General features: G+C 37.4%; 1 protein-coding gene across 2 annotated transcripts in view; it reads right to left on the reverse strand.

Annotated features, from left to right (window-relative positions):
* AKAP7 (A-kinase anchoring protein 7) overlaps window positions 1–21,770 on the reverse strand; it is a 258,608-nt gene that overhangs the window by 55,191 nt on the left and 181,647 nt on the right. The window contains exon 8 of one of the 2 annotated variants that reach the window (XM_060190453.1): window positions 9,267–9,367. The exons of the other annotated variant lie outside the window; for it this stretch is intronic. Coding sequence (XP_060046436.1) covers window positions 9,360–9,367 — 8 coding nt within the window. The 3' untranslated portion in view covers window positions 9,267–9,359. Of the gene's footprint in view, window positions 1–9,266; window positions 9,368–21,770 lie in introns of those variants that run through there. 2 annotated transcript variants of the gene reach the window in all.

Raw genomic sequence — 21,770 nt, forward strand, 5'->3', positions numbered from 1 at the left:
ATTACTCCGTCAGTAACTGAATAGTGGATAAAACACACAAGTATGAGGGCTGGATGATGGCTCACCCAGTAGAGTTCAAGCTCCTAGTTTTCACCTGTAGTAAGTGGGGGAACTGTAGTACAGGTATATCTCATTATCTCTGTCTCTCTCTATATATATTCCTCACTGTTTTTTGCCCTCTGTCAAAGAGAAAAAGGGAAGTGAGATGGCTACTGGGAATTATAGAATGATGCAGCCACTGAATCCCAGTGATAAATCTTATAGTAAAAATAAATAAGTAAATAAATAAATATGATTTTATAGAGAAAATAATGCCTTGAATTAGAATGAAAAATGAATTTGTGAAAAAAACTACAGTTAGAGAGATTTTGCAGTTATAGAAAACTGGTACTTATAAAAAAAAAAAGACAATGGTTAAGACTTGGTAATAAGAATGGTACTTATTATAAAAAAAAAAAAAAGACAATGCCTGTGAGCTTGAATGGATGTAAAGTAGGGAAAAAGAGGTAAATATTCTCTAGCTCACATTTTAAAGTTAGTGAGGAAGAATTTCCCAGAGCAATACATTTTAATAGTATATTGAATTTAACAAGACCTGGATCTATTACAGTTACTTGAAAAACTGGTTTGTATAGGACCCAAGTAAAGTAATTGATAGTGCTTGGATTTTCTTTTAGAAATGTCAACTTGTCCTTCTATTCCTTTCTGGAAATAGTCTATATTTTTTAAAGAATAGTGTAATAATGTGATACTTGCCCCTGTCCTCTCCATATTTTAACTAGTCTGCTTCAGTTATACAATTTTGATAAGTCATAGCTTCTGAACCTCAGATTTTCTTATCTACAATTTCATTTCACAGTGATTTGTACAGACTCAGTAAGATAATGCACAAAAAGAACTCATTTGAACTTCAGGAATACAAAAATATTATTAGTGTTGTTGCTGGCATTCACCTATGTAACCTACATCACATTTTAACAGCTTTTCTGTCAAGCCAAAGTAAGTAGGTTATTAATGCTTGTTTTGAATTGTTTTAAAAGTTATATTCATTGGTCTGCACATTTCCATTGATGTCAAATGAGACCTGAAATCTGTATGTTTCATAATAAAGTATATCTAATTAAGATTAGAGATTGTCACTGAAAGTACTAAAATCTGCAAATAGTTTCTTGGAGAATCCACAATCTGAAAGCTAACAGAATAAGACCATCTAAGAGGTAATGAGAAGAAATGAAGCTGTAAATAAATCTATGTGCTTGAAATACTTACTTCCATATAGAAATATTATCCTATTGCCATAGTACATTAAAAGAACATGAATGTCAATTTATCTGGAAACTAAGTTGCCTAGGATTTAAATCAACAAGTTAATGTCATGGTTAAATGTGTTCCTTCAGCAATTTTAGGCATAAGAACAGTAACTGGCAAATAGTGGAGAATTATATAATTACATTGCATTATTTAATCTAGTACAGTTGACAGATAACTGTTTGCATATGAAATTGGTTTCTGAGAAATGAAAAGAACACAAGGAACATGCAGGAAAAAATTAAATTAGGTTTATATATGAGCTTTTCAAAAGCCAGGGCACTTCTTTTTAGAATGTTATTGCTACCTTGTTCCCTGTTATTTCAAACTCACAATTTGGAGCTTCTACAGTAACATGATTTGGAAACAGTAGACAGAAGACTTTTTAAAACATATTTATTTACTAATGATAGGAGAGAGGGGGGAGAGGGAGAACAAGAAGAAAAGGGAAAGAGAAAGAGAGAGAGAGAGAGGGGAAAAAAAGGAGCATCACTCTGTCTTATGCAATGTCAGGGCTCAAACTCAGGGCCTCATATATGAGTGTCCATTGTCTTTTCCTGGGAATACACACAGCTTGTTTTAATTGGTTTCATAGTACTCGGGATAATGTAGTGGACTCTTAAGCATAGTGCTGAGTTTGATCTCTCACATCACATGGTGTTGTGGGACTATTAGCATATGAATAATGTCAGCCTGAGGTGGGACACACAGAAAATGGAAGGTATAAAGTATGGGACTTGGAGCAGGTCACTCTCTCTCTTTGGCTGCTGCTGCTTCTCCTGGTCAGAAGCATATCCACAGATGTGCGCCAGGTATCCGCCACCGCTACTTCTCCTGGGAAGTGAACGCGTGTGACTCTGCTATGCCGTAAACTTTTAGACCCCTCTACAACCATGAGCAACCTTTACCAGAGCTGATAATTGTTTATCTTATAAGACTAAACTTTTGATAACTATACTCAGACTTTATGGACCTAGTGTGCTCTTAACCCTTGATAATAAGTGCTTATTTAGCCTTTTACCTGTTTCACCCTAATAAACGCTGTATTGTTTAAACCAGTTCCCAGCTCCACGCTGTGAATTCTTTCACACACAGCAGCAGCCCCACAAACCCTTTTTAAGTTAAATAACATGGGCCAAGTGGTGCTGGCTTTCTTTCTTTCTCTTTCAAATAAGTGAATATCTTCTAAAGAACTCCCCAAAAGTTCTCTAGACCAAATCTTTCACTCACAAGAAAATATATTTTCCATTTTTTTTTATTGTCATATCAAATCTTTAAAGGTTGACAAGAAGGCATTCAAATAGAGCCTACAGATGATGGACTATTTCTAGCCGGAACACTACACCCATCTTTGGGAGTGGAAACAAAGTCAGGTAGATTCCCATGAATACTCACCTTCAAGAAAATAGGACTCCTTTAAGGAGGTGAGACAGAGAAGTTAGGGGAAATCATTACACTGGGGCTCACTTCTCCTTTCCTTAGTTACAATATTTTTCATGCAAATATAATTAGGAAGAGTAGTTGCAATCAGTTGTTGGGACAAAGTTTTATTTTATTAAAAAAAGTTTGTTTGTTTGTTTATTTGAAAGTGAAGGAGAATCAGAGTGTCACCCTGGCATATGTGATGCCAAAATTTGAACTCTGGACGTCATACTTGAGTTTTCAATCCTTAATATATGCAGGTTTTTTTTTTAACTTTAGTGTTATTATTTTTTAAACTTGTACTTGTGATTTACAAGATTATAAGGTAACAGGAGTACAGAGTAGGAGTTCTTAAACTCAGTGTTTATTTATCCAGTGCACTTATTGCATAAAAGCTGCATTCATGTGTGCTAAAACTATATTTTATAGTAGGCAGAAAGTTTAACTCATCAAACTCCCTTTGCTATTTAGATCTTGTTCTGGAATAAATTTTAATTATGGACCAGATATGTCTTTTTGTCATGAAATGTCATGAAAATGTCTCAATTGAAAATAAAATTTTAATATCTCAGATATGAGGGTTGGTTCTTTAGCCAAAAAGGATATTCTTGAACTAATTTCCAAGAAAGCCTTTCTAGCAACGCCCATAACCTGCACCAAAGTGATCCAGCTCATTAGAGACAATTTCTGGTAATTATTCACCAACATCTGGACATCTGAACACTGAGGTCAAAAACTTCTGTACCCTTTTTGTGTTGTTCACCTTAATGGTGATAAAAAAATCTGGAACATATTTAAGGACTAGAAAAAGCTAATTACTTTTAAGGGAAACTCAGTAAACACACAGACACAAAAAGAATAATATATACTTCCTGGAATAGAATAACAAGCACTTTATTTATTTTTCCAAACAGTTTAATAACAGTTTAGAGACTGCTACCTGGAATTCTTAAATTTTCATCTTAAATTCTCATCTTTTCTCCATGTTTCTGAATAGTTCTCATATGCCTGAGCAACCTGAGACTATGTAAAAGTCTGCCTAATTCACCATCAGACTCTTAGGTTTGTTTGTATCAAGTCCAACCATGTTAGTGAGTCTACATTAGTATACACACCCTGCAAAAATCACTCTGGAAAAAAGTAGGAAGACATGAAATGTCCAAAACAAATTGTGAACATACTATTTGAAATTCTTTGGTAGCAAGAAAATAAAACACAATTAACTTGTTTCTGACCTACTGCATATTCTTCTCTATCTATCTCTCCCCCTCCTCTTAGTTCAAGAATTATATTTCCAGTAATCTACTTTATGTCTAGACTTAGAAACAGCTCTCATTAAATTTTAAAGCAAATATTCATAAGCACTGAAAGTTTTTAAAAAGCCATAGCAGTGGTAACCTCAATGTCATGGGAGTTGGTCTCACAATTAACTTCAAGAAACTCCAAATTTAAGGGCTGGGTGATGGTTCACCCAGTAGCATGCACATGTTGTCACGCTTGAAGTTCAAGCCCCTGTTCCCACCCACAGAAGGGAAGCTTCACCAGGAATGGAGCAATGCTACAGGTACATATCCTTTTCTCTGTTTATCTCTCTCTCTCTCTCTCCCTCTCTAACTCCTTCTATCAAAAAAAATTTAAAAAAAGAAAAAAGAGAAAAGAACACACATTGCCCTGAATGGTGGTGGTATATATGGGCATTGAGCCGAAGCAATAAATCTGATAGCAAACATAATAATAATGACTATCACAAATTTAAATAATCTACATTTCTAATGACTAGAATATATAATTAAGTTCTTATATTATAAAGGTAAAAGAAATTATATTGTGTGTGCTTCATTTTCTTTTTTACTAAAATGACTTTAAATTAACTTGATTTTCATTTTCTTTTTTATTCACATTAAGGAAGTAAGTTTTAACTTTCATGATAAAATAGAAAAAGGGTATATGAAGGAAACAATATTGTTTAAAATTAGGTATTCTTGTGACCTAGGAGGTGTCACGGTGGATAAAGAATCGAACTTTCAGGCATGAAGTCTAGAGTTCAAGCCTTAACATCCGTTTGCCAGAGTGATATATTTTATCTCTCTCTATGTCTCTCTTTCTCAGCTAATAAATAATGGACTAGTAAAAAGATACATTTTCAGAAAAAAATGCAGTAGAACTCGGTTTTGGGGGGAGTTATAGAAAGTCACAATTATTTACAATAACATAGTGAATATTTTCATTTTTGTCCGTCTCCTAGGCTTCACTGTTCCAAGCTGAATTTTTCAGATATATGATTAGATAAATGATAGATAATAATAATGATGATGATAGATAGATAGATAGATAGATAGATAGATAGATAGATAGACAGATAGATAGATGGCTGATTGGGAAACCAAGCACCAAAGCTTCTGTCAATGTAATGGTGTTCATGCTTGAACCCTAGGTTGTTCACTTGGCAAAGTAGTACACTATCAAATTGAGCTTTTTTTTTTTAATTCATGGTTATAATCTGTGGTAAAAGTAATGTTTCCATGCTTTATCACATAAGCACTTATGTCTTTAAATATATATATATATATATATATATATATATATATTCTTTTTTTTTTTTTTACCAGAGTACTGCTCAGCTCTGGCTTATGGTGGAGCAGGGGATTGAACCTGGGACTTTCAAGTCTCAGGCATGAGAGTCTGTTTACATAACTAGATATGTATATTCTATGGTGCATCTAGATATATTTCCTGGAAGAAAATATAGGGAGGAAGAGAGAAAGAAAAAATACTTTGGTTCAGGTAGGGGAGTTAGCACAATGGTTATGAAGAGTTTCTCATGCCTGAGGCTCCAAGATCTCAGGTTCAGTACGCCACACCGCCATAAACCAGAGCTGAGCAATGCGCTGGTAAAAAGGAAGAAAGAAAGAAAAGAAGGAAGAAAGAGAGAAAGAAAGAAAGAAAGAAAGGAAGGAAGGATGGATGGAAGGAAGGAAGGAAGGAAGGAAGAAAGAGAGAGGGGAGGGAGGGAAGGAGAGAAGGAAGGAAGGAGGGAGGGAGGGAGGGAAGGAGGGAAGGAGGAAGGAAGGAAAGAAAGAGAAAGAAAGAAAGAAAGAAAGAAAGAAAGAAAGAAAGAAAGAAAGAAAGAAAGAAGATAGAAAGAAAAGGAAGGAAGGATGGAAGGAAGGAAGAAAGGAAGAAAAGGAAGGAAGAAGAAGGAAAAAAGAAAAATATTTGGTTCTATCTGTTAGTAATCTATTGTGCTAACTCTACATAAAGCATAATTAAGCAGTCATAAAAGCACAGTAGTTAAGAAATCATTTACACAATGTCAATCTTACCCAATTAGTTCTTAAGTTATATAATCTTCCTTTAATACATAATGCAGCAAATCTCAATTTTAAGTTCTCTAAGTTACATATTTTTATTAACTGTTTTTTACTGTGTGTATGTGTCACTCATAGGATTATTAGAGGGCAAAGGACCCGAAGGGGGAATAAAGTGTTTATTCTCACATTCTGGTTTTTTGTTTTATTTTGCCACATGGGTTATCTCTGGGGCTTAGGAACTAGTAACTGCACAAATCCATATCTCCTTGCAGTCACTTTCTTCCTTCTTTTCTTTCTTTTTTTTAAATAGAGATAAGGGACAGAAAAGAGTGACACCTGCAGCACAACTCCACCACTCCTGAAACTTCCACTCTGCAGGTAGAGGGCTTGACCCTCAGTCTTAGCTCTTGGTAACCTGTGTTCTACCTGTTGCCCACACGCTTTGTGGAAGTATAAATTCACAGGAGAGCAACTGACTACTATTTATCAAAAGTCTTTACAATGTGAAGGATTTTGACCTAGAATTTTGACTTCTACTGTTTTAATTAAACAAATACTTATCCACAAAATATAGGATTCTTTTCATAATAGGGAAAATATTGGAAGCAACCTCAATATCCTACAATGTAGAGAGCTATTGACTAAATTGGTTATAGTCTACACATGAGATTAATGTACACAGTCATGAAAGAGTTATAATACAATAGCCTAGCTTTAAAGTATTTTTTTTTAAAGGTCAGAAGAGTGAACATGGTAAATGTTCTTTATGACTCATGTGTTAAACTGATATAAAGTTCACTGGAGAAGGTAGCCATTTAAAGGTTCAGTAAACAAATGTTCAAATAAATTGCTGAGTCACAAACAAACTTGAGTGACATACAAGAGGGAAAGCATCAAAACCACTGAACTAACCCCCTCTGCTGACGCATCACTCAACAGAAATAATAACTATAATAATAGGAGGAGGAGGAGAAGTAATCATAGTAGTTACATCTCGGGTTTCAGCTGGCTGATTTTTTTTTTCCAGATAAGGACAAAAAGACAGAGATACAGAGACAGAGAGGGACAGAAACCACAGTACCAAATCATTCTCCAGTGTAGTGGGGCCAGGTTCAAACCTGGATTGCACACATAACCAAGCAATGTACTATCCAAGGGAGCTATTTTTCAGCTCCAGAAATCATTTGGCTCTCAGCATAAATCTACAAGTTAACCTCTGCTTTATAAGGCTCTAAAATAATCAGTGCACGCAATAGAAAATCAATCAAAGTTTTAAGTCTAGCAGTGGCTTGGAAAGACACCCATTGATCTCTGTTACCTATTTTTTCTTCTTCTTTTTATTGAAGTGGTAAATGCTTTCCATTTCCATCACTGACACAATATAACTTTATTATACACCAGGACCTCAAAGTTCTCTTCCACCCCTCCCACCTCTTCCTTCCCCAAAATGCTTTGCTTTGATGACATACACCATAGCCAGCCACATTTAATTTTGTGCTCTCCCTCCCTGTCACTATTTATTAAATTCTACTTGTAAATGAGATCAGTCAGTATTTTTCCTCTATTTCTAAGTCGGAGAATTTTTTCTGGTACAACCAACTAGGAATTATGTGTTAATACACCTGAAGAAAATGGAAAGGTGCCTGATCCATACTAATCATTAACCACCACCATAATAATCCTACGTGTGTTTTTGGACTTTAGTTTACTGACTTTAAATTACTTATAAAGGAAAGGAGACACAGTGAAAGACAGACCAGAAATATTGAATGAAACTGTTAAGTAATATAAGTGGAGAAGGGGGTTGGGGGAAATTCCAACAGGACTGAGTCTTTTCTACGAGAAAGTACTGAAACATCTTTAAGAAGCACTTTTTGGGGTGGGGGAAATAGCATAATAGTTATGCAAATAGACTCTCATGCCTGAGGCTCCAAAGTCCCAGGTTCAATCCCCCACACCACCATAAGCCAGAGCTGAGCAGTGCTCTGGTGTTTCTCTCTGTCTTTCTCTCTGCATCTACTTCAAAAGTAAAATAAAATAAAATATAATATTTAAAAAAAAAAGAAAAGAAGCACTTTTTGTTCTATATGTCTTTAGAACATTGTGGGCTTGGTAAGTGGAATCAACAACTTCTAGCAACAAAATTTTAAATCTTGAACCAAGAATGAAATCTACTAAGGAGTGGGAGGCAGAGAGGAGGATAGCTTTTTAGAACACATATGTCAGCAGTAAAGCAAAAAGAATTTGAAAGGAGCTCAGTGGAGGTTGATGGATAAGTTTCTCCAGAGTTAGAAATAGTAAATGAAAATTAATATTATAATACCCATAATTACTTTCTTAGAATTTATCAAATGTCACTTTCACTTGCTTTACTTATTGTATTACTCCAATTATGTTATTTTAATAAGTCCACAGTATGCAATGACATCTTTCACTTCCATCTTTAATACTGATTAACCCCTCAAATAAAAAGTATTTTCCTGTTGAGTCTTAAGTTCCCCAATTACATACTGTTCCTTCACAGTAATTTCAAGAATGCTCATCATTTCACAAGTCTTATTCATATTTCAGGACAAAATGATAATTCCCTTAAAATCTCCATTTCCCAGTTTCTATTATAAATATTACTTGCAAGAAATAATCTTCAATTAAATTGTTGTTACATTGACAAATTGTCAATACATTTTTAAAATTTTTTTATTGTTATTGATGTCATTATTGTTGGATAGGACAGAGAAATGGAGAGAGGAGGGGAAGACAGAGAGGGGGAGAGAAAGACACCTGCAGACCTGCTTCACCACTCATGAAGTGATCCGCCCCTCCCCTACAGATGGGGAGCCAGGGGCTTGAACCAGGATACTTACGCTGGTCCTTGAGCTTTGCGCCACTTGCGCTTAACCCACTGTGCTACCGGCACGACTCGTTTAATACATTTTTAACAATGAGTTTTTCTTTGAAATATTAAATCACCTATATTCTTAGCCCAGGGAGAGTAGAAGCAATTGTCTTTGTCAGTATATAAGATACAGTTATAAGGGCCAGATGGCAGCACACTGGGTTAAGCGCACGTGGTGCAAAGAGTAAGGTTCCAGCCCCCAACTCTGCAGGGGGCTGGCTTCACCAGGAGGTGAAGCATATCTGCAGGTGTCTGTTTTTCTCTCATCCTCTCTATCTTCCCCTCCTCTCTTGATTTCTCACTGTGGTATCCAACAACAACAACAACAGTGACAACCATAATAATAACGACAACAAGGGCAACAAAATGAGAAAAATGGCCTTCAGGAGCAGCGGATTCATAGTGCAGGCACCAAGACCCAGTTATAATCCTGGAGGTAAAAAAGAAAAAAAGAAGGTACAGTTATTTGTAAACAGCATTAAATGACATAAATCATGGTCTTATATGGTACAATAAAACCTAACTATGGGATTTTCAAAGTAAACCAAATTCTGAAATAACTTGGTTATAACAATATCTATTGCCTATGTGTCTAAAAACTATCTGTTGTACCTCTCTTATCCTACCATCTTACTGATCATTATTAAATCAATAAAAAAAATTTTGAGTAAGAAGATCTGAAAGGGAAACTAAAAGCAGGACTTGACTAAATTGTAAGTAGGGCACCAAAGTAACCCTGTGGTGAGAGGTAGACATGCAGCTTCCTGGGACAGTGGGGGGTGGGAGTGGGTGGGAGGGATGGGTCACTGTCTTTTGGTGGTGGGAATGGTGTTTATGTACACTCCTAGTAAAGTGTAGTCATATAAATCACTAGATAATTAATATGAGAGGGGGAAAATTAATTGTATGTCTCGAAGTTTTTAAAACACAGACTGAGTCTTTTTAATATATAAGATGTGTATTTGATGTGCAGACTCTCTCAAAAGCCTAGACCAAGTAGATCAGAAGCAACCAATAGCACAGCTATATACAAGATACTGGGTACTGTACAGCAAACCATAACAAAAGGACTTTTCAAAGTTAACCCAATTACCAAATAATGTGAGGATAACATTAACTATCCATTGTCTTTTTGAACCCTAAGACAGCAGGAATCTCAAATCTCCACTATAGAGCCTCTACTTCCCCCAGTCCTTGAACCTTTGGATAGGGCCCACTTTCCTGTATGCCTCTCCCAATCCATATCAAATAATATTGCATCTGTGGATCGCAACCTAATCAACACAACGATTGCCACCTCAACATGCTTCAGTTCAGACTGTGTCCAGAGACTACACGTGTGGAATGACAACCCCTCAGCTTCATTACTTGGGTGAGACCTTTCCTTACATAGTATTCTCTAACTAAATCCCAGGTGGTTCACTTTCTAACAAAGACCCAAAACCTAGATATACACCAGTTTCTGTGAGAGAGAGCATATGTTCCCACGTATCCATAAACTACTGCAAAATATATACCTGAAAGCAGAAGTACACTAGAGTTTGCAGTGAGCACCCCCCTAACACTTCCTCTCTACTATTCCAAGCTTTGGGTCCATGATTGCTCAACAATTTGTTTGGCTTTGTATGTTAACTCTCTTCAGTCACCAGGTTCCAGATGTCATCAGGATGCCGGCCAGGCTTCCCTGGACTGAAAACCCCACCAATGTGTCCTGGAATTCCGCTTCCCCAGAGACCCACCCTACTAGGGAAAGAGAGAGGCAGACTGGGAGTATGGACCAACCAGTCAACGCCCATGTTCAGCGGGGAAGCAATTACAGAAGCCAGACCTTCCACCTTCTGCAACCCATAAGGACCCTGGGTCCATGCTCCCAGAGGGATAGAGAATGGGAAAGCTATCAGGGGAGTGGGTGGGATATGGAGACTGGGTGGTGGGAATTGTGTGGAGTTGTACCCCTCCTACCCTACGGATTTGTTAATTAATCCTTTCTTAAATAAAAAATAAATTAAAAAAATTTAAAAAGAAATTCTAGGTCTTCTCCCTCTGGGTGTGGTGGGGAAGGGAAAGACTTCTCTTGCCTTTTTGAAAAGGCAACTGTGATTCAAGATCACCTCCCCTGAACTAAAGGCTAAGCAGGTTCTCAGGTAAATGGAAAAAAGAAAAGGAAAGAAATAATCTTCACAAGAGCCTATCTCATGGCCTGTCCACTTCTGGTCTGTTGAAGTTAGGATTTTTTTTTTATTTAGTTTTTGTTAGTGGTTTACAAGATTGTAAGATTGCAAGTGTATGTAATTCCAAGCCACACTCACCACTAAAGTTCTGCCTCTTGCCAAAGAAAGCCATCATAGTCATTCACTCAAAATTTTAGAGAGTTTGACAATGTTTTTTGAAAGTTCATCATCTTCAGTTATCTTTATTTTACATATGCATAAAACCATCCAGTAGTGTTCATTCACATCTTTGCTTCCTTTAGCAGGCATAATCTCTGCCAGTTCCACCCATTTTGTTCTGAAGGACAAGGCATCATATTTTTTTTCATTGATTTAATAATGATTGACAAGACCATAGGATAGGAGGGGTACAATTCCCAACACCAGAGTTCCGCATACCGTCTCCTCCAATGGAAGCTTTCCTATTCTTTATCTCTCTGGGAGTATGGAGCCAGGATCATCATGGGGTGCAGAAGATGAAAGGTCTGGTTTCTTTAATTGCTTCTCTGCTGGATATGGGCTTTGACAAGTTGATCCATATTTCCAACCTGATTTTATTATCTCTCCCCAGTGGGGCAGGATTCTGGAGAAGCAGGGCTCCAGGATACATTATTGAGGTCATCTGCCTAGGGAAATCTAGCTGGCATCATGGTAGTATCTGCAACTTGGTGACTGAAAAGCATTAATATAAAAGGGAGAACAAATTGTTTAATAATAAGGAACTGAAAGTTAAGAATACAGCAGATGATATTTGGGGGTCTCCATTTTGGAAAAAGCTAGGGAGTCGACTTTAGGTATATTCCAAAGGGCCCATGACTTTACTAATTTTTGCCTGAGCCTGATAGTTAACATGCAGGTGGGCTAAAGGTTTTGTCTAGGGAGATGGTGTCAGAGTTGGAAATAGGACTAGAAAACTGGATCAGGGAAGAGAGCGGCTCCCAAATATGGGAAAAGCACGTAAATACCATTAGCTGTAAATCTCTCAGATCTGATCTGTGGCCCACAATCATTGCAGGAGCCCGTGTAACCTCTGCATCCCTGTAAGTCTGAGCTCACATTCTGTGGTCATAGTTAGGAACATTCTAGGCTGCACTTTTTTGAGGACTCGTCTTCCTCATCTTTTTTTGATTACAGAGTACTATTCTACTGAATATATAACCCATAGCTTCTTTGTCAGCCATCCACTTATGGACATTTAGGTTGCTTCTATTCCTTTGGTACTGTGAAAAATGCAGCTATGAACAGTGCCAGGTCATGGTATAGTTGATTGAGTGCAAACATTACCATGCCTGAAGACTCAGGTTCAGGTTCCCACTCCTGACCTCCAGAAAGGATATCTCACAAGTGGTGGATCAGTATTTCAGGTATTTTCTCCTCTGTCTCTATAAGAAACAGAAAACATTGGCCACTAAGAGCAGTGGCTTTGTCTTTTAGGAGCTCAAGCCCCAGTGATTAACCTAGTTAACTGACAAAAAAAAAACCTCAAAAAATCTAGGGGTTCATATGTACCTTCAAATTAGCATTTTCATGTCCTTTGGATGTATGCCTAGGAGTGTACTACTAGACAACAGAGTATTTACATTTTTGTTTGTTTTAAGAACTCTCCATATTTCTTTTCCATAAAGGCTGCACCAGTGCATATTCCCACCACAGTGTAGAAAAGATCTTTTTTCTCCACATTCTTACAGTGCTGGCTGTTTCCAACCTCATAAGTGTGAGCTGGCATCTCATAATGGTTTTAATTTGTATGTCTCCAATGATTAAATGAAGTGGAGCATTTTTGCATATGTCTGTGAGCCATATTTCTCCAGAAAACTGTCTATTTTTATCTTTTGCGCACATTTTAAATTCAGCTTTTTTTTTTTAGAACACTACTATTTATTGCTTGCTTTTACTCTTAATTCCTCCCTTCCAACTCCTGTATCTCTGGAGTAAAATTATGCTCTTACATCTAGAAGAAAAAAAGGAAGGAAAGAAGGGAAAGAAGGAGTGTTGGCTAAAGATTAATGAAGTTATTTATTCAAATTGTTCTTATTTTAGCCAAATAGACTTCTAATAATGTTTTCTCAGAGTTTTTCTTTTTTAAATATATTATACTTATTTATTATTTATTAGTGATTTAATATTGATTTAAAAAATTATGAGATGACACTACACTACACTACACTGTCTCCACTACTAGATTTCTGTCTCCCCATCCCCTCCACTGTAGAAGAAAATATATGAATGTTTATATACATCTCAACAGTCATTAATGCAAGATCAATGTGCTGTGTCTGTCTTAATCTGTCCTTAACTCGTGCTTTTCAATCAGATGACCAGCCACCCTGAGGCATGTTATTAGCCTCTGGATAGCTTTCACCAAATCGCTCCTAGGCATAACTGTAACTTTGGAATGCCTTTAATCAATACTCTGGGGGTGATAGCCAGAAAAGTTTACACTTAACTATCTTATAAATTCATATTGAAGAATTTACCCATGCCATACCAGCCCACCAAAGGAAACAATCTGAAATTCTTCTAAACAACTTATTTTAGATGATCTTATAAATATTATGAATTTTTAAAATATTATGAATTATGAATGTAATTTAAGTCTTTTTTTTTATTATTCAGGAAGTGTGTACCTATACTATTCCACCACTCCCAGTAGGTGATCTTTTCTTTTTATTCCTTTTACTTTAAGTTAGTATGAGACCAAGGAGGGGAAAGACTGTGTGTGTGTGTGTGTGTGTGTGTGTGAGAGAGAGAGAGAGAGAGAGAGTGAAAGAGAGAGAGAGAGAGAGAGAGAGAGAAACAACTCCACAGTACAGTACTGTTAAGGACACAAACTCAAGTCCTTTCTGGTAATAAAGTCTGTATTCCACCAGATGAGATTCTATCCATCCCTGTAGCCAATAATTTTTATTAAAGTTTTTGATAGGTAGCTTAACATAGGTTACAATTGTATTGTTTTGTTTTGTTTTTTTTTTTGCTTTTTTGTTTGTTTGCTTGGTTGGTTGGTTGGTTTTTACTACTTTTACACTCAATTAATTCTCAATAAAAGACTGATTTTTCACATGATTATTTCTCATTTCACCAAACCATAAAACAAATGTCTAGAGTTCTTTGTTAAGTCTTTTGATTTGTCTATATAGGGTAATTATGTGAAATGTCATCACATATATAATAATATTGTTAAGCCAGAAATATAATGATGAATATGGAATGATCTCATTATAAATAGGAGTAGAAAAAAAGAACAGAAGGGAAAACACAAAGCAGAATTTGGACTGGAGTTGGTATGTTGCACCAAAGTAAAAGACTCTGGGGTGGGAGGTGGGAGGAGGGTTCAGGTCCTGGAGCATTATGGCAGAGGAGGACCTAGATGGGGCTGAATTCTTATGTGGAAAACTGAGAAATGTTACACATGTACAAACTACTGTATTTACTGTTGACTGTAAACCATTAATCCCCCGCAATGGAAAAAAAATAACCAAAAAGAAAAAAAATAATGATGTTGAGAGATCCTTTCCAATACAGCTTTCTATGATCTAGTTTTATATTTTACAGCATTTACCAGAAATTCTGATGTTATTAAATAGCAATACTAACAAAGGGTCTTCCAATATATTTCTTTTTTTTAAATTTTTTTTTAAATTTTTTATTTAAGAAAGGATTAGTGAACAAAAACATAAGGTAGGAGGGGTACAACTCCACACAATTCCCACCACCCAATCCCCATAACCCACCCCCTCCCATGATAGCTTTCCCATTCTCTATCCCTCTGGGAGCATGGACCCAGGGTCCTTGAGGGTTGCAGAAGGTAGAAGGTCTGGCTTCTGTAATTGCTTCCCCGCTGAACATGGGCGTTGACTGGTCGGTCCATACCCCCAGTCTGCCTCTCTCTTTCCCTAGTAAGGTGTGTCTCTGGGGAAGCTGAGCTCCAGGACACATTGGTGGGTTCTTCAATCCAGGGAAGCCTAGCCAGCATCCTGGTGGCATCTGGAACCTGGTGATTGAAAAGAGAGTTAACATATGAAGCCCAATATATTTCTTATTTTAATTGGAATGCTTTATAGTTATGCCATTAAACTTTAATTGATATCTTTGTCACATGAAGAAATATTCCTTTAATTTTTACTTCACAGAGGTTTGTTCTATTTTAGTGAAATAAGAAACAAGAGGATACCTTAAATATTTAGGTGACCTATTTTGAAATGAACAATTTGAATTTATGCATTAATGTTATGTCAGCAAATGTCTAATGTTGTATTTAACTGCCATTTTATTTCTAGAATAAGCCAACTTGTACATGGTCACTTAATTATTTCACACAGTAATAAGTTATACTTGATATTTTATAATTTTCACATATTTAAGTTGGTCTGTGGTAACTTGTCTATTTACTATTGGGATTTTATTTCTTTCACAAAGTGAACTCAGTATTCAGTTTTTTTGCTCCATTAAAATTCATTATCTATAGCATAAGAACTAACCAGTCCTTGAATATAGGAAGCAATACACATATTCATCAATCCAAGTTTAGAGATCTTGGAGACGTATGGGTAATTTTTTTCAATTTCTTCCATATTCATGCTCTATTCCACTAAAACTTTTCTTTTCTTTTCTGTTTTTCCTCCAGGGTTATAGCTGGGTATTGGTGCCTGCACCAGGAATCCTCTGCTTCTGGAGGCCATTTTTTCCATTTTTGTTGCACTTGCTGTTTTTATTGTTATTGTTGTTATAGCTGTTGTTGCTGTTGGATAGGACAGAGAGAGATGGAGAGAGGAAGGAAAGACAAAGATAGCTACCTGCAGACTTGCTTCACCACTTATGAAGTGACTCCACTGCAGCTGGGGAGCTGGGGGCAACCAGGATCCTTTTGTTGGTTCTTGCACCACCTGGCCCCCTCCACTAAAATTTTTAATAAGTAGTTCTATTTATATATTTTTTTTGTGAACTGTAAAGTACTAAAAAAAATTATGCTGTTAGAATGGGTGAATTTTAACATCTATGAACCCAATGAGGGACCATCTAAATACATTAAACACCTACTGAAAGAATTTCAAAAATACATCAATAGTAATACAATAATAGTGGGAGACTTCAATACCCCACTCTCACACTTAGACAGATCAACAAAGCAGAGAACCAATAAAGATACAAGAGAATTGAATGAAGAGATTGACAGACTAGACCTCTTGGACATTTTCAGACTCCTCCACCCCAAAAAACTGGAATACACCTTCTTTTCAAATCCACATAACACATACTCAAGGATAGACCACATGTTAGGCCACAAAGACAGCATCAATAAATTCAAGAGCATTGAAATCATCCCAAGTATCTTCTCAGACCACAGTGGAGTAAAACTAACTTTTAACAACAAACGGAAAATTATTAAAAGACATAGAATTTGGAAACTAAACAACATGCTCCTTAAGAACCACTGGGTCAGAGACTCACTCAAACAGGAAATTCAAATGTTCCTGGAAACTAATGAAAATGAAGACACAACCTATCAAAATATTTGGGACACAGCGAAAGCAATACTGAGAGGGAAACTTATAGCCATACAATCACATATTAAACACCAAGAAGAAGCCCAAATGAACGACCTTACTACACACCTCAAGGACTTAGAGGAAGAGGAACAAAGGAACCCTAAAGCAACCAGAAGGACAGAAATCACTAAAGTTAGAGCAGAAATAAACAACATCGAAAATAAAAGAACCATACAAAAGATCAATGAAGCCAAATGTTGGTTCTTTGAAAGATTAAACAAAATTGACAAACCCCTAGCCAGACTCACCAAACAAAAAAGAGAGAAGACTCAAATTAATAGAATTGTAAACGATGCAGGAGATATCACAACTGACACCACAGAAATCCAGAGAATTCTGCGAAACTTCTATAAACAACTATATGCCACCAAGCTAGAGAATCTGGAAGAAATGGAACAATTCCTAGAAACCTATGCACTTCCAAAACTGAACCAAGAAGAACTACAAAATCTAAATGCACCAATCACAGGCAAAGAAATTGAAACCGTTATTAAGAATCTCCCCAACAACAAAAGTCCTGGACCAGATGGCTTCACAAATGAATTCTACAAAACTTTCAGGAAACAGTTAATACCCATACTTCTTAAGCTATTCCATAAGATTGAAGAAACAGGAATACTCCCTTCCACCTTTTATGAAGCCAAAATCACCCTGATACCAAAAGCTGATAGGGACAGAACAAAAAAGGAAAACTACAGACCAATATCTCTGATGAACATAGATGCCAAAATATTAAACAAGATCTTGGCCAACCGGATACAGCAACACATCAAAAAGATTGTTCATCATGACCAAGTGGGATTCATCCCAGGAATGCAAGGCTGGTTCAACATCCATAAATCAATCAATGTCATTCATCACATCAATAAAAGCAAAGCCAAAAACCACATGATTATCTCAATAGATGCAGAGAAAGCCTTTGACAAAATCCAACACCCATTCATGCTCAAAACTCTACAGAAAATGGGAATAGATGGGAAATTCCTCAAGATAGTGGAGTCTATATATAGCAAACCTACAGCCAACATCGTACTCAATGGACAGAAGCTGAAAGCATTCTCCCTCAGATCGGGGACTAAACAGGGCTGTCCACTGTCACCGTTACTCTTCAACATAGTATTGGAAGTTCTTGCCATAGCAATCAGGCAAGAGAAAGAAATCAAAGGGATACAGATTGGAAGGGAAGAAGTCAAGCTCTCACTATTTGCAGATGATATGATAGTATACATAGAAAGACCTAAAGAATCCAGCAGAAAATTACTGGAAGTTGTTAGGCAATATAGCAAGGTATCAGGCTACAAAATCAATGTACAAAAATCAGTGGCATTTCTTTATGCAAACACTAAATCTGAAGAAGAAGACATCCAGAAATCACGCCCATTTACTGTTTCAGCAAAATCAATCAAATACCTAGGAATAAAGTTGACCAAAGAAGTGAAAGACTTGTATACTGAAAACTATGAGTTGCTACTCAAGGAGATAGAAACTGATACCAAGAAATGGAAAGATATCCCATGCTCATGGATTGGAAGAATAAATATCATCAAAATGAATATTCTCCCCAGAGCCATATACAAATTTAATGCAATACCCATCAAAGTTCCACCAGGCTTCTTTAAGAGAATAGAACAAACACTACAATCATTTATCTGGAACCTGAAAACACCTAGAATTGCCAAAACCATCTTAAGGAAAAGAAACAGAAATGGAGGCATCACACTCCCAGACCTTAAACTATATTATAAAGCCATCATCATCAAAACAGCATGGTACTGGAACAAAAATAGGCATACAGACCAGTGGAACAGAATTGAAAGCCCAGAAGTAAATCCCAACACCTATGGGCATCTAATCTTTGATAAGGGGGCCCAAAGGATTAAATGGAAAAAGGAGGCTCTCTTCAATAAATGGTGCTGGGAAAACTGGGTTGAAACATGCAGAAGAATGAAATTGAACCACTTTATCTCACCAGAAACAAAAATCAACTCCAAATGGATCAAAGACCTAGATGTCAGACCAGAAACAATCAAATACTTAGAGGAAAACATTGGTAAAACACTTTCCCACATACACCTCAAGGACATCTTTGATGAATCAAACCCAATTGCAAGGAAGACCAAAGCAGAAACAAACCAATGGGACTACATCAAATTGAAAAGCTTCTGCATATCCAAATAAACTATTAAACAAACAGAGAGACCCCTCACACAATGGGAGAAGATCTTCACATGCCAGACATCAGACAAGAAACTAATCACCAAAATATATAAAGAGCTCAGCAAACTTAGCCGCAAAAAAGCAAATGACCCCATCCAAAAATGGGCAGAGGAAATGAACAAAACATTCACCACAGAGGAGATCCAAAAGGCTAACAAACATATGAAAAACTGCTCTAGGTCACTGATTATCAGAGAAATGCAAATCAAGACAACACTAAGATACCACCTCACTCCTGTAAGAATGGCATACATCAAAAAGGACAGCAGCAACAAATGCTGGAGAGGATGTGGGGACAGAGGAACCCTTTTACATTGCTGGTGGGAATGTAAATTGGTACAGCCTCTGTGGAGAGCAGTCTGGAAAACTCTCAGAAGGCTAGACATGGACCTTCCATATGACCCAATAATTCCTCTCCTGGGGTTATACCCCAAGGACTCCATAACACCCAACCAAAAAGAGGTGTGTACTCCTATGTTCATAGCAGCACAATTCATAATAGCTAAAACCTGGAAGCAACCCAGGTGCCCAACACCAGATGAGTGGCTGAGAAAGCTGTGGTATATATACACAATGGAATACTATGCAGGTATCAAGAACAATGAACCCACCTTCTCTGACCCATCTTGGACAGAGCTAGAAGGAATTATGTTAAGTGAACTAAGTCAGAAAGATAAAGATGAGTATGGGATGATCCCACTCATCAACAGAAGCTGACTAAGAAGATCTGAAAGGGAAACTAAAAGCAGGACCTCATCAAATTGTAAGTAGGGCACCAAAGTAAAAACCCAGTGGTAAGGGGTAGGCATGTAGCTTCCTGGGCCAGTGGGGGGTGGGAGTGGGCAGGAGGGATGGGTCACAGTCCTTTGGTGGTGGGAATGGTGTTTATGTACACTCCTAGCAAAATGTAGACATATAAATCAGTAGCTAATTAATATGAGAGGGGGAAATCAATTGTATGTCTTAAAGTTTCTCAAAAGACAAACTGAATCTTTTTAATATATAGGCTATGTATTTGATATGCGGACTCTCTCAAAAGCCTAGACCAAGTAGATTAGAAGCTTCCAATAGCACAGCTATATACAAGATACTGGGTACTGTCCAGCAAACCATAACAAAGGGACTTTTCAAAGTTAACCCAATTAACAAATAATCTGATGATAATATTAACTATTGATTGTCTTTTTGAACCCTAAGACAGCAGGAACCTCACATCTTCACTATAGAGCCCCTACTTCCCCCAGTCCTGGAACCCTTGGATAGGGCCCACTTTCCCGTATGCATCTCCCAATCCAAACCAAATAACATTGCATCTGCCGATCACAACCTAACCAAAGCAACGATTGCTACCTCAACATGCTTCACCTCAGAATGTATCCAGAGACTTCACGTGTGGAATGACAACCCTTCAGCTTCATTACTCGGGTGAGACCTTTCCTTTAATAGTACACTCTAATTTCATCTCAGGTAGTTCACTTTCTAACAAAGTCCCATAACCTAGATATACACCAGTTTCTGTGAGAGAGAGTTTATGTGCACACGTATCCATAAACTACTGCAAAATATATACCTGAAAGCAGGACTACACTAGAGTTTACAGTGAGTACCTCCCTAACACTTCCTCTCCACTATTCCAATCTTGGGATCCATGATTGCTCAACAAATTGTTTGGCTTCATATGTTAACTCTCTTTTCAATCACCAGGTTCCAGATGCCACCAGGATGCTGGCTAGGCTTCCCTGGATTGAAGACCCCACCAAGGTGTCCTGGAGCTCAGCTTCCCCAGAGTCACACCCTACTAGGGAAAGAGAGAGGCAGACTGGGGGTATGGACCGACCAGTCAACGCCCATGTTCAGCGGGGAAGCAATTACAGAAGCCAGACCTTCTACCTTCTGCAACCCTCAACGACCCTGGGTCCATGCTCCCAGAGGGATAGAGAATGGGAAAGCTATCAGGGGAGGGGGTGGGCTATGGAGATTGGGTGGTGGGAATTGTGTGGAGTTGTACCCCTCCTACCTTATGCTTTTGTTCACTAATCCTTTCTTAAATAAAAAATTAAAAAAAAAAAAGAATGGGTGAATTTTACAATATATAAAATATATTTCAATTTAAAAAGTGAATGGGGGAGCCAAGCAGTGGTGCAGCGGGTTAAGCACACATGACACAAAGCGCACAGACCCACATCAGGATCCTGGTTGGAGCCCCCGGCTCCCCACCTACAGGGGAGTCGCTCCACAAGCAGTAAAGCAGATCTGCAGGTGTCTATCTTTCTCCCCTTCCCCTGTCTCTGTCTTCCCCTCCTCTCTCTATTTCTCTCTGTCCTATCCAACAATAATGACAACAATAACAACAATGACGATAAACAACAAGGGCAACAAAAAGGGAAAACATTTTAAACAATAATAATAATAAAGTGAATGGTATAGGGAAAAGACAGAAAAATCATAATTCTGTTTGAACTTCCAAATGCTTAATTTTTTTTTAATGTAGAGGTCAGACAGTGGTGTACCTGTCGAACTGCACACTACAGTATCATGTGCAAGGTTCAAATCCCTGGGCACCTAACTGCAGGGTGAAGCTTCTTGAGAAGTAAAGCAGTGTTGCAGGTGTTTCTCTTTCTCTTCATATCTCTCTCTCTCTCTCGGTCTCCCTCTCTCTCTCTCTCTCTCTCTCTCTCACACACACACACACACACACTCAGATGAAAAAGAAAGAAAAGAAAAAGAAAAAATAATTAAAACTGGCCCCTGGAGCAGTGGAGTTGTTCAGGTACAGAGCCTTGCTGGGTTCTGAGGTTTCCAACATGAACCTTGAAATAAGTAAATTACTTCAAACACCAATGTTGGTGAGAGAAGAGTA

This window comes from Erinaceus europaeus, chromosome 4 (assembly GCF_950295315.1).
Source record: "Erinaceus europaeus chromosome 4, mEriEur2.1, whole genome shotgun sequence".
NCBI lineage: Eukaryota > Metazoa > Chordata > Mammalia > Eulipotyphla > Erinaceidae > Erinaceus > Erinaceus europaeus.